The sequence below is a fragment of the Phaethon lepturus genome, unplaced genomic scaffold (genome assembly GCF_000687285.1).
Source record: "Phaethon lepturus isolate BGI_N335 unplaced genomic scaffold, ASM68728v1 scaffold8307, whole genome shotgun sequence".
Classification (NCBI taxonomy): Eukaryota; Metazoa; Chordata; class Aves; order Phaethontiformes; family Phaethontidae; genus Phaethon; species Phaethon lepturus.
This window is the reverse complement of record NW_010553986.1, coordinates 44765-57476: the sequence shown is the minus strand read 5'-3', so window position 1 is coordinate 57476 and position 12712 is coordinate 44765. Positions and strand designations below refer to the sequence as shown.

Genomic DNA, 12712 nt, shown 5'->3' with positions numbered 1-12712 from the left:
ATGGAAAGAAAATGAGCCACAAACTGTTTCTTGTGGCAGCTTATTAGCAGGACAGGTGGGTGATCCTCCTGCATTGCGGTCTGATCAAGTTGCCAGCCTCTCTAAGGAAGACAAAGAGAAGCAGCAGTTAGCATCAACTTTGTTTATTGGGCTAGGATCGAGTGCTGGTGTCAGTCTGGTAAGTGGTTCTTTTGAGACTTAACTGGTTTAAAGTTTATATATTGCCTTATTTACAATTATAGATATTTATGTGCAAGTGGAGGTCAAATCAGCATTGAAAAATGAGGGGGAAAAAAACCCACCGAGTCATGAAAAAACTACTGAAAAATACTTCCGTAGTCTGATAATGTGTTAAGAACCTGAAATAGATTGGGTATTACCTGGTGAAGCAGCCTCTGGGAGCAATCTGATGGAGTAACTAGAACTTGCACTTCAAGTTTTAGTCTCAGTTTTCCCTAACAACTGTTCCTTGACCCAACTTTGCAGAGCTGTTGGCATTCATTAGTCAGTAAGGCTAGAGTTTGACGCCATACGTCAAGACCATTTTTTATTTTTTTATGGTAATATGTGGAACATTAAAGAATTCACCATTAGGTAATCTTTCTAAGACTGGCATTATCATATTAGCCAGCTCAAATCTTAGCATTTATCACTGGTTTAACCAGAAAATGTTTGCCTGTGCTTGCTTTTTAATAGGAGCTTTTAGTTTATCTTTCAAAGAACCTGGAGTCTTTCTTGCATTATAGGCTAGTCCAGTACCCTGTAAGAAATACAACAAAAGTCCATTACTGGATCCATTAATACGTTTGAAATCTATTTATTTGTCATCTGAATTGATTCCTTGGGTTGTTATTTGTCCTTGCTCACTGTTTCATGCTGTTAACAGTAACACAGCTGGTTACTAAAAACTTCCCCACCCATTTTTTTTCTTTTTCCTTTTCAGATGGGGAAGGTGGACACATCTACTCAGAAGTTCAAAAGAAAATCAAAGATAAATGAAACTCAAAATAATGAGGAGGCATCAGACTTCCAAAATAGTGCTGCTTCAGATTTTGGTCCCTTACTTGATACAGTACCTGTTAACATGGAAGACTGTGAGGGAGATATAGACACAAGGTTAAGGAAAGCCTCCCTGTGTTCTTCAGATATTGTAGAAGATAATTTAGCATTTGAAACACCTCAGTCCCTAAAAAAATCTGGGCTGGATGACAGACTTTCAGATGGTAGGCTGTCACAGTCATCTTTGTTTGCTGATAGTAATATTGAAATTTTTCAGCCTTCTGCAAGTACTCAATGTGAAAGTGCCAGTAAAACACCATTGGTCCCTTCCTTGCCAGAAGAGCTAGAAGAGCTCACTCACTCTGAAGTAGTGGAACTTTGTCAGAGTGGTGCCTTAGCTCTGTATTTATGTAAGGTGTGGACAGATGACTCTCTGTTGCTCACTGTTTTTGTTTCGAATAAAACCACTTCTGCACTTAGTGCTGTGAACTTAGTGTTTGAAGAAGCGGAACATTTTCAGGTAAGAAACTTTGTTTCTGATTTCAACTTCCCTTTGGAACTTTTGCTTTTCGCTTGCATTTAAGTGTGCAATATTTGGTTTAATCTAATAGCCATGCCTTTTTCCCAAAGCACTTCTTTAAAACCTGTGATATGGCTATTATACACATCCTAAAGTGTAGTGAAAGAAATCTCTGCTAAACTTAGTGTCATTTGGTGTAAAAGTTAGCATCTCACTTTTTTTAATTCACCTTGATTTTGTTTTGTACTGCTTGCCTCCGTATAACAAATATGTATGATATTTCAGTTCTGAATTCAGCTTCTTCCTGGTGTGTAAGACTGAATGCAAAGCTAACCAGTCATACTCAGAATAGTATGACTTGAGTTGCAAAGAAATCACTGTATAACCTTTTTTGTCTGGGTGTGACTATTGGGTTTGTGCATTCATTTGTGTTTATCTGATAGACAGACACAATGCAGTTTCTTTCTTCACATAAAATATGTGTAAGCTTTCTTCAAGTTTTGTGGTGTTTTTGTTTTCTTGTTTTTTTTTTTTTAAGACATCAGTCATATTTCATTCTTGTTCTCATGCATTCACTTGATGGTGGAGAGGAGTTGGTCAGTTCATTTTTTGACATTGGCTACATTTGGGGTTTAGCCATGGTTGGTAAAAGCATGTGATAGTCTTGATTGAAACTTCACTTAAATAATTGGAAAGCTATTTAGGAATTGCTTATTGGCATGACTATCCATGGATAGTCATGAAAGCAGCACAGAATTATGAAACCTTGGAGACACTCAGCAAGTGGTAACTGGATAAAGAGAATTAAGCAGAATGTTTCTTTTAGGATTTACTTAATCAAGGAACTGCTAATTGGTTATGAAGTCTCCTTCCTTCCCATTTCTGGCTTGAATTAAACCTGTCATGACATTGATAGAAAGTGGGCATCTCATGTCTAGTTTTTCATTGCAATTCACTTAAGTTTCCACACAGACTGCTACCACAGATGGAATCTGTGTTACTAGTTTGTTTGGAGAGGCCAGGGACTACTGAGTAATCTTGAAATTATCCTTGTTATTAGGGATGATTTCTCAACTACTTCGTTGTAGCGTATAGCTTGGGGTATGTTGCAATGTTGCTTGCTCTTGTATATTAGTTTATTTTGGGACTGAACTACAGAATTCAGGTTCTTGGTCATCATTTCTTGGTGTCTTTGAGCAATCATTTGGGGTGAGGGGTGGAAGCCATTTGGCAGAAAGAGATCAGTTTCTCCAGTGTTTTAATTCTCATAGAACTTTTGTAGATGTTGATGATTGATTTATCCTCAATGAGAGCTGAGAAATGGTGGCCCTGTCACTTGCCAAATAGTCCAAGAAAAATAAATTGAAATAAATTTAAATATTTAAATAAATAAACAATTTTATAGCTGTATCTTAGCCACTTACACAGCTTGACAGCAAAACTTACATTTTATATTCCTTTTAAAAAATTATATAGATTTTGGAGAGTCCCACATACCAGTTTCCTGTAATTGAAGCTCAAAGTGTGGCGTGTTGCCAGAAGTGTGTGTGGATGGACAAGATATGTACACAGGGAATTCTTTCTGGCTCCATTAGTTACCCATCAGAGATGGAAACTTGCCTTGAATTTTCAGTAACTTTATCATTGTTGGACTTCATCAGGTAAGTAAAATAAGCTGCAGTTTTTTAAAATGTATGTACTCAAATAAGTATTAGTCAAGGGCGGGATGATTTGGGTATTGACTATGAAAATACAAGGCTTCATCTTGAGCAGCTGACTATAATTTAATTGAGATGTCTGGTAAAGATAGTAAATGGTTATTTATGCACTTAGAAAAAAGGGGCAAAGTTCCAGAAGAAGTACAAATCCAATGAGAATATTGACAGTAGCTGCAGGTTAGAGGAATATTGAACTACAGAATGCATTTTTGAGGAGGCTAACAGAACTGAGTGAACAGAAGGGTGTGCTGTTTTAAAATATGGCATAATATAAACACGGCAAACTGAAATAAGTGATTTGAGTACAGTCACATACATTATGTGAAAAGGCTGACAACTTTTGCAGGGGAAGAAGAAAGCTCGTTCTCTTTATTTTTGAACACTGCATTTATTTTAGGAGTAGAAAAAGCAAGTGTTCTTTTTCCAGCAGACTTTTCTGTTTTGTAGCAAAATCCACCTTGTTTGCCATAACAAAGTCTACCTCTCATTGAACTCATTTCATCTCTTTCAATGGGCAGATAACTCAAAGGCATTCACTTTGGTTTTCCATTTACATAGAATAATGTGGTTTTTTTTTCAATTTAGAAATCTAAAGCAAGGAATAGAAACTTTTTTTTAAGTGTTAAGCTGGGAAGAGGAGGGGGTTGTTTAAACTAATCTGTGTTTGCGTCTTGCTTGCTTTATTGTGCAGTTGCTTCCAGATACGATTTTTTGGGAGACTAAATATATTCCGCACAATGTGTCATCTTATTTTGCTAAGATATGTGCTGAACTTATTTTTAGGCCAATGGAAATGACTACAGAAGACTTTGGGAAGCTGTGGTTGTCCCTTTCCAATGATGTGAAACAGAATATAAAAATGTCATCTTCTCAAGATTCCCTTTCAGCAGCTCTGAATACACTGCAACAGAAGCTGAAACTCCACATAGTTGACATTATAGGTGAGTGAAAGTATACTGTAAGGTTGCTTACAACCTATAATTTGTCCCAGGAAAGAAAGTAAGTGCACATAAGCAGGCGTCTTATAGTTTAACACAGGGAATGTTTAGGAGTATAGTAAACACAGGAGTGTTGTCCTATGGACTTTATTTGCCTTACTCAGGGGTCTGTGCGAAGATTGATGTAGAGGTACAAGTGTACAGCAAACAGTAAATTTTACAAGGGAGCAAACTTGCACTGTGAAGAGTTTTGGACAGGACAAAAAAATGGGAATGCAGCTATATAACAAACAGGAAGCTGGGATTTCATGCAGGAGGCATGGGTTTTGGTGACATGTTAGAGGAGTTAAGGGTAAGAGAGAACAGCAGAAACAAGAGTTTGAGAGAAAGATACATTTTTTTTTTTGTGAACTCTACTATAGCTATTGCTACTTGTTAATTGTTACTTAATTTTTTCTGTGGTGTCTGTTTTAAGGTAATGAGGGAATACTGGCATGCCAGCTACTTCCATCTGTGCCCTGTCTGCTGCACTGTCGTACTCAGTCAGGGATGCTGGCTTTGTGGTTCAGATCGCCTTGTTCTGCTCTTCCAGATGGTTTGCTTTATCAGTGTCAAAAGGTGATGGAGGAATCCTAGTAACAATAGTGTCTGCCTTAATCTATTTGTTGTGTGAAAAGCAAATCGAAGATTTATACAGTTGCACAGATAATTACCAAAGGTAAATTAAGATACTGCTTCTCAGAAGTATTAAGTTTTCTTCCAACTGGTATATGTCATGTGGACTTGTGGGGGAAGAATGATGACCTAAACTACGCCTGCAAAAACATGCTCAGGACTGTACAGTGACTAACAAGTTATCCATTAAAGTATTGTTACCTGTTTAAGTGAAATGTATATTTCTTAATTTTGTTGTAAATGACTCAAAGTATTTATTTTTATTATGCAGCTTTTATAGATGCCAACAATTATATTCCTCATAGCAATTACTTAAATATGATTTTAAAGAAAACATATCTCCATTATGAGGTCAGGCTTGATCAGGATCATCTAATTTTATTTTGATAATTTTTCTAAAGCTATTTTTAAGCACTGTTGACGACAAGACCTGTATTGGTGATTGTTTGAAGTAACTTATGTAGCAACAAATGCACAGATGTGGCTGTATTGTGCATGCATGGCTAGGAACTGCAGTAAGGCAGAGAGATCTAAATGGGAGCAGCATACATGATAAATGTGTCTGTCTAGATTGTCTCCTGTTCTTCCTGAAATAACTTCATAGTCTTGAAAATCTGGCAATCTTAATTTATTTAGATGCTAAATGAAAACTTTCATACTGTTCAATATTATTTATAACTGGTCATGTTTTTTATTTAAAAACATCAAAGATTGTACACACGGTTCAGATGTGGTATAAGTGGATTCTACAGCATTTAATATTAACAAAGAAATTCTTTGTTATGTTGATTCTCAGTATTCTTGATTCTCACCTGATAAGCACTGGTTGTAAAGGAAAATAAAGTATTCTGTTACTTTGCTAACGGTTTGGTAAATGTTTGTGAAATCATCCTAAGAATGTTAATGTGCGGATAGTTTTGTTTCTTTTTTAAGTCAAGCCACTTGTGTTATCACAAGTATAATCATATAAGCAAAGCTCCTTTTTTTTTTTATATTGCTGTTTCAGTACTCTCTTACTGAGGAATTTAAAGTGCACTGAACCTGTAAATATACTTAATGTTCTGCATACTTTAATGTTTACTTGGCACTTGAAGACAGTTTATATAAATGAAAACTGATTTATAGTGGAATAATTTCCAGCAAACTATTTCCCTGTTGGTAAATCAGACTTGTGTTATGTAATTGGACTGTTGTAATCATATGAACTATAATAGAAGTATTTATTTGTGGCCTATGCATTTAAACCATTTCAGCAATGAGCTGTTTGATGTCCTAGTGTTTAAAAAGAACAGCAGGAGACAATAATACCTTCTATTTTTCATGTAGTGCTCTTTATAACCAAGAGCTTTATGGTAACATCACATGAAGGAGTTTGCAGGGAATTGCACCTGTGTCAGTTATATTTTTAGATTGCCCAGCAAATACTCTTCTTAATCTATTACCATCTTTGCATTTCTTGTAGTTTAAAAAAAATTGTTTCATTTAAAAAGAAAACAAAAACAAAAACCAACAAAAATTTGCTTGATACTTGTTAAATATTCTTTGCTACCACATGTAACAGTATTTCTGCATATTAAGAACTAGGTTCTACTTTAATTGTTTCTCTTTGCATCTGAACAGTGATGAAGAATGTAACGTTGCAGAAGTCTTGAATCCGTTGGTGATTTAAATGTCCTATGTCTCTATTGGAGGTATAAAAAGAGTGACAGAGTAGATCTTTTGAACAGCATTCTGTGTACTGGCTCACATTATCCAATACTCTTTTGGAATACTGCCAGATAGTGGGATTTGTTTTTAGGCACCACAGGAGACTTTAGAGTCACTTTGTTATTCATAGCTGACAGCAGTAGCTTTTTTTTTTAAGTCCAATGCTAACATAACATCATTTGCTATAGTATTGAGAAGGAGTTGGGAGTTTGGGAAGTTGGACATAATTGCTGAATTGAAGGTGGTTGCAGGCCTAATCTAAATCATGAGGCTGTTGTGTTACGGCATGGCTGTCGGTGTGTAATGAGGCCATGCTACACTGCAGTTCTGGCTGATGTGGGGAGCTTAAGCCCTTGAGAACCTCAGCAATTCAGTGCTGAGAATCCCTCTGATCTTGATCCATCATTCAGTTGTCTCTAAAATGAAATATAGCTGCTTAATTAATTATACAAAGGAATATTCTTTCATCTAGATCTGTGTTGAGAATCCTTTAGCAAACATCTTCATCTTCTGTGGTGTTCCCCTTTACTTTTCTTTGTGACTTAACTAGATCTTGAAGGATTAACGTGTTTTCAGGGAAAGGGAACTAAGGTGCATAGAAGTAGGCTAGAAGGAAGAGAGTTCATAATCCAGTTAGCACGAGGAAGTTTACTTTCAAGAGGCAATCAGAGGCTAGTCAGAGTGTATACTAACCTTTCTGGACTGGCAGGCTAACAGCATTTTGGACAAAAACCCTAGGTACCAGGAGATGCCACTGTTTTACTGCTCTGTGCCATAGACAACCTGGAGGTCTGGACGTTTTGGAGTCAACAGATAAGTGATTGTCTTGGATCCATATTTCAACTCTTTTATCAGGTTCTTCCCCCTTACCCTAACGATTTTCAGATATTTTTAATGAAACAAATACTTCAGTAGGAAAATTGGAAAAGCAACATGGCAGTATGATGCAGTATGTTTTCCTAAACATAAATCAAATCTCCTGTTCTGTTCTATTACTTTCTGCTAGTTATTCCCAACCCCTTTTTATCCTGTAAGGATCTGAGAGAATAAATTTGTGTAATGGGTGGCACTGTCTTGAGGTTTTCCTGTACTTGCAAGTAGCTCATAAGTGACATTGCCTGATGGTTTCTAAATATTGGAAAGTTTAGTTATCTCCTATACAGTCCCACTAGTAGTTTTTCAGCATAAAAATCTCTATTTTCTCTATGGATAAGACAGTTTTCTTTTTCTGGCATTGAGGTATGTAAAAATGGATGTAGACCTGCTTAAGTCATCCAGTTAAGACCTGCTTTTGCATTTCTGTTGCTGTGGTATGAGTTAATTGTGCTTTACCTCTTGGTTCTCTTCAGGGTCAGCTATTTATATGCCTTTCTGTGAGAATGTTGCTCTAACATAAGATGACATGTTCAGTGCGATGTAGTGTTCTGTGGTTTGAATGTAATGAAACATGTACAGTTTCATTAGGATGCCAGAAGTGATCACTCCTTAGAGAGTTTCTTGAAAATTAACATTTTTTTTCTCGTTATGTAATAAAGTTGGCAGTGATGAGGCAATGAATATTGTGCCCTGCCATGATATGATTCATAAAATTAACCTGATGGCAATATTTTACCAGCAGTGTGGCTCAAAACACCACTTACGAAGATTACTTTAATTTTAAGGTAGGTGGCAGTTTTCTCTTTGTCCTGATCTTTAATTGCTTTCAGTATAATTGCCATGTGAGTTGTTTGCAAATCCTGAGCTCTTTTGGCCAAAATAGTTTGCCTTTTCCAGGAATAAGGATAGGAGAATAAATGCTTGCTGTCGTTAAAACATTCTGGTAGCTTCTAGCATCACCATGTGTAGGGCAGGGATTTGAAATCAGGCTAAATCACATTTAGCTGAACTGAGCTAAATACATCAAGGGAAACTTGCAAGAAGGTGCTTGGTAGAGAGCTAGATCTTAGCATGTTAATAGGCTCTGGCCCTGACACAGGCTGCCTGCATATCTTCTAGGCACTGCTCAGGCTGAGCCTGAGGAGAGACTGGTACCTGAAGCAAAGAAGCTTGTGCTGTTTCCTCCACATGTCTTGTGAGGGTGTTTCTGAGCCTGGTGACTGAACTGCACTACTAAACACATGGAGTCAGCATCACTTGTTAGTTCAAGTGCTTGTGAACTTTGTGGAAAAACAGAAATTCATTTGCTGCTGACATGTTTGTATTGCATGTGTGTGATGCAAGAGAAATGTGTATTTCCAGTTTTCTTTTAAACCCTTAAACTGTCCATCTACCTACCTCCTACCTTCACAATATCTGGTTGTCAAAGAGCATTAAGATTGCAGAAGTTGAACATGACAAAACAGATTACGCTAATTCCCTCCTCTTACTGCTTAATTTCAGTTTACCTTGGATGGTAGAATAAATAAATCAAAAGGAAACACAAAGGGCAGTAATCATACATTTTTAATCCACAAATATGATAATACATCATATATTTAAGGTGACCTGAACATTGCCCATATTTTAGCAATGTTATTACATACCAAGCTACAAGTACAAAAGTAAACAATGAATATACAGGATATGCAAGTATGAGAAATACTTGAAAACATTCTCTTTCCTTAAGGCTACTCAGATTTATAAATAAAACAACAGATGTTCAGCTGGTGTGTCTAAAATACCAGAATCTTAATATTGATACTTGCAACACACAAAGTCACAGATACAGGATATCCCTTTCCTTTGGACATCTTGAATGTTGAACAATCTCTATTTTTCTGGCTTTAAAAAAAGAACTTAAATTTGTTTGCCACAAGTGAAACACGCAAAATCTGATGTGTGCACTGGGACAGGAGTGTTGAATACAATAAATACTGTTCAAAAGCATCAACTGACAAGTACGTGCTTGGAAAAATTGCAGCTAATGGTGCATGTAAATATGGCTCTGCAAGTAGTTGAACTTGCAACCCCAAATGTTGGTATCTCATTACTATGCTGTGTTGCAAAGGAATTGTCCACCTTCATTGCTATGAAATATACTTTTTATGGTTCAAGGAAATGTCTGGGGAAAATTTAGATCGTTACAAACTGCTCTGCTAATATCTCTGCTGCCATTTTTACTGTGTTCCAAAATGAGTTATCCTGGGAAACATAAAAATCCATCTAAGCACAACCCAAGTGAATAGATGATCTGGGTATGTGTATTCTCAGCTCTATAAAGGTGTGATAGTCAAAACTGTTGTTGCAACAGATAAAATACAGTTTTTCAGGGGTGAGAAAAGACAGAAGAATAATAATAAGATTTTGAACAGTTTTCTCTACTACCATAATATTTAAGAGTTTAAATGAGAAACATAATTTTTTCTTATCCAAAAGTCATGAGTGATTGACAGTGGAAGTTTTGCTTGGAGAGGAATGGCTTTCAAATGTATTTTCTTGTCTTTGTCAATTTTCAAGTACATGCATCTCTGTATTATAATATATGTGATATGGAGGGTGCGACCTCCAGATAATGGGATTGTTTGCTACCTGTGTCAATGAAAAGGAGGTGGTACATGATACTGAAGTGTCAGTAGATAGAGGTGAGTCTGGAGGATAAGATGTAGAGAGCAAGGAGAGGAGATATTTCTGAACATACTTCTTTTACTTGGGGTCAGTCAGCACCTACGCCAGCTTGCCACTTGCAGAATCTTGCAGCTGGGTAGGTGCTCTGCTCCTGTTCTCCCTTAATCCTAACAAAACTGTACAGAAACCAGTATTTCTTTGCAAAATGTTTTCAGTTTGAAGAAATCAGTGTATTTTGTTTAAAAAAGGGGGGAGGGGGGGAAAGTCACTGAAAACATTCTGAACAAAAAATCATTCATGAAGCTCACCAGAGTCACTGAGACTGTTCTCTTAAGACTTCTGTGGATATACTGCACTTGGGTGGCACTGCAAGCATGGTGGATGGGGTTCCTTTGTTATTGCACCTCTGTTACCATAGGCACAAATTAATGTAATGGACATGTTAAACCAAGAGTTTTTATCTTCGCTGAATATTTTGAGCATAGGGGATGTAAACGTTGCTTTGTTTTTTCCATTAGTGTCTTAGTTGTGTGCCTCTTCACAAGTGCCATTTCAAAATCTTCACGAAGAACATTTTGTTCTGTCAGGCAAAACAGTAAGAGCACGAAGAGCAGCACAACCTTCAGCCAAAACTGGTCTGATGTTACCAAATACATAAACCCTGAGAGTGGGGAAAATGATGTACTGCTATATCTAGTTTTCTGGTTACCCTGGAGCTTGAACCACTGAGCTGCTTTTCAAAATGAAAATGAAACTCTGTCTCTTGTTATTAGCAGGTATAAACCAAAACTTTCTAATGAAAATACTGCTTTGTAGAGCAGTTCTAAATTTTCTCCCACTTCTACTCAGTTTGTATTATTTGTTATTCCCCTATTAGACTTAAATATTATGTAAAGACAGAGATGCCTTCTCATATTGATTCCTGATCCTTTTGAAAGGAGTAAGCTTAATCCATTACAGCCCTACATTCTGTCTAAGCTTTTTCAGTTAGCGTGGAAGTAATAAAAACATACACACCAAGGGCCTGGGGGTGGATTCCATGCGTTGCTCTTTTGCCTTCACATGTCTATTTTTACATAACTATGCGTTTGAGTTCACTTTCTTTTCACATGTTCAGCCTTGAACACAAAGCTGGTAAGATCGTGGTGTATAGCAGTCTGTTTCTGAGCAATATATATCAGCAGCCTTGTTCACTCTGCTCCTTGGGAAAGACTGAATTATCTGAACAAAACATTAAAATTGATAGCTTTCTTATTTAAGTTTTCCACTTCCATCATGAGCCTGGTGAGCACTTTCTGGCCCCTGCTGGAGACTAGTAAGAGACCAGTGGGAAGGAAGCTTGCTTGCTTGCCATGGCTCATGAAGGGTGGCCAGTTTGAAGTTTTTGGTTGGTTTCTTGTTTTTCAGCATAGTTTCAAAGGACCTTCTCATCAAGTAGTTTGTTGATGCCATCACAGATCTTTTTGAGGTATGGCCGACAATCCCCATCAAGACTATACAGGGCAGTTAGAAATTCCACGTCTGCAAAGTGATTGAAGACATGGTTGATGCGCCCATGGGATCTCGGTGTCAGATGTCGATCTACTAGTTCATGCACAAGGTCTTTACATTCATTCAGAAGTTCTGCAAGAACATTTCTGTCAAAGGTGTATTCTACTTCGTAGAAACTGACAATTGTCATGGCAGTTTGGTTCAGCTTCTTCCTGAACTTGTCTACAATTTCCAGCTCTTCTTGGTTGAACTGATTATTTCGATAGAGGATCCCGATTTTTATTGCCACTTTAATCAGGTCTTTCATAATTTTATGGGCTTCCTTTTTGTTTCTTGTGTGTTCCTTTGTTACTTTGTACAGCTCATCGAAGATTTCACTGCTTGTGTCATCGATTAGCATGTTAGCCATGGTTTTGGTTGCCATTTTACTCAAGATCTTTTTCTGGGCTTGCAGTGCGAGATTCTTGGAACTGAAACAATCGGGACCTGTTTTGGGATAGCAGAGAAGAGGGGAAAAATTAATTTTTTTTGAAGAATAATTTTCACAATTGGTTAAGAAAAGTAGTGCCTATGTGCTTAACTGAGACATTACGTGTATCACTGGTCATTACATAGTCATGATTACAATAACAGGAACACTTCTAACTGTATTTTCAGGTATCCTTGGGGTCTCAGACATCCATGTTTCAGGTCTTGCTGTCACTGAGGTTTCTTGCTTACAAATTAAGAACAGAATATTCTGGCAGGGGATATCCATGCTGGTTTATTGCTAGTCTCTTAACTTTGAAGTTCAATATTAAAGCTTTCTTGGCAGAGAGATCTGTTGAGATGTTGTGGTTGAAATAAATACATAAGCTATCAGAGACAAACAAAACAAGGTACTGACAAATACATGAACCTGAAAGAGTTACACTTTGGTCATTGGGCGGCACTGTTGTTCCACTGTTAGACTAAGCAGCATCCCAGATAAGGGCTAATAAAGCAGATTTGTAAGTGTGGATTTATTTTGCTTTAATCTTTAGTAACGATGCCTTTCCCATTTGTTACCAATTTGCATCATTATAGAATGTGATTTTTGCAAACGTTGATGCTTCAGTGTGTGCGGTTCCTGCCAGATAAAA

General features: G+C 37.1%; 2 protein-coding genes across 2 annotated transcripts in view; one reads left to right on the top strand and one right to left on the bottom strand.

Moving 5' to 3' along the window:
• The window catches only part of AP4E1 (adaptor-related protein complex 4, epsilon 1 subunit), a 21160-nt gene extending 16085 nt beyond the window's left edge, over positions 1-5075 (top strand). The window contains 6 exon segments of the mRNA XM_010291682.1: positions 1-3; positions 5-178; positions 944-1519; positions 2996-3180; positions 4021-4178; positions 4651-5075. The exon segment at positions 1-3 is cut by the window's left edge and continues 97 nt beyond it. Of these exon segments, the coding sequence (XP_010289984.1) occupies positions 1-3; positions 5-178; positions 944-1519; positions 2996-3180; positions 4021-4178; positions 4651-4811 (1257 nt within the window). The 3' untranslated portion in view covers positions 4812-5075.
• A 6408-nt stretch (positions 5076-11483) lies between these two features.
• TNFAIP8L3 (tumor necrosis factor, alpha-induced protein 8-like 3) lies at positions 11484-12074 on the bottom strand. The gene has a single exon (XM_010291681.1). The coding sequence runs from the start codon at positions 12013-12015 to the stop codon at positions 11515-11517; it is 501 nt and encodes a 166-aa protein (XP_010289983.1). The 5' UTR covers positions 12016-12074; the 3' UTR covers positions 11484-11514.
• Between the last annotated feature and the right edge of the window lie 638 nt (positions 12075-12712).

What these genes read in the sequence shown, in the direction of transcription:
- TNFAIP8L3 (XM_010291681.1), bottom strand. Translation starts at nt 12,015, where the DNA reads ATGGCAACCAAAACCATGGCTAACATGCTAATCGATGACACAAGCAGT.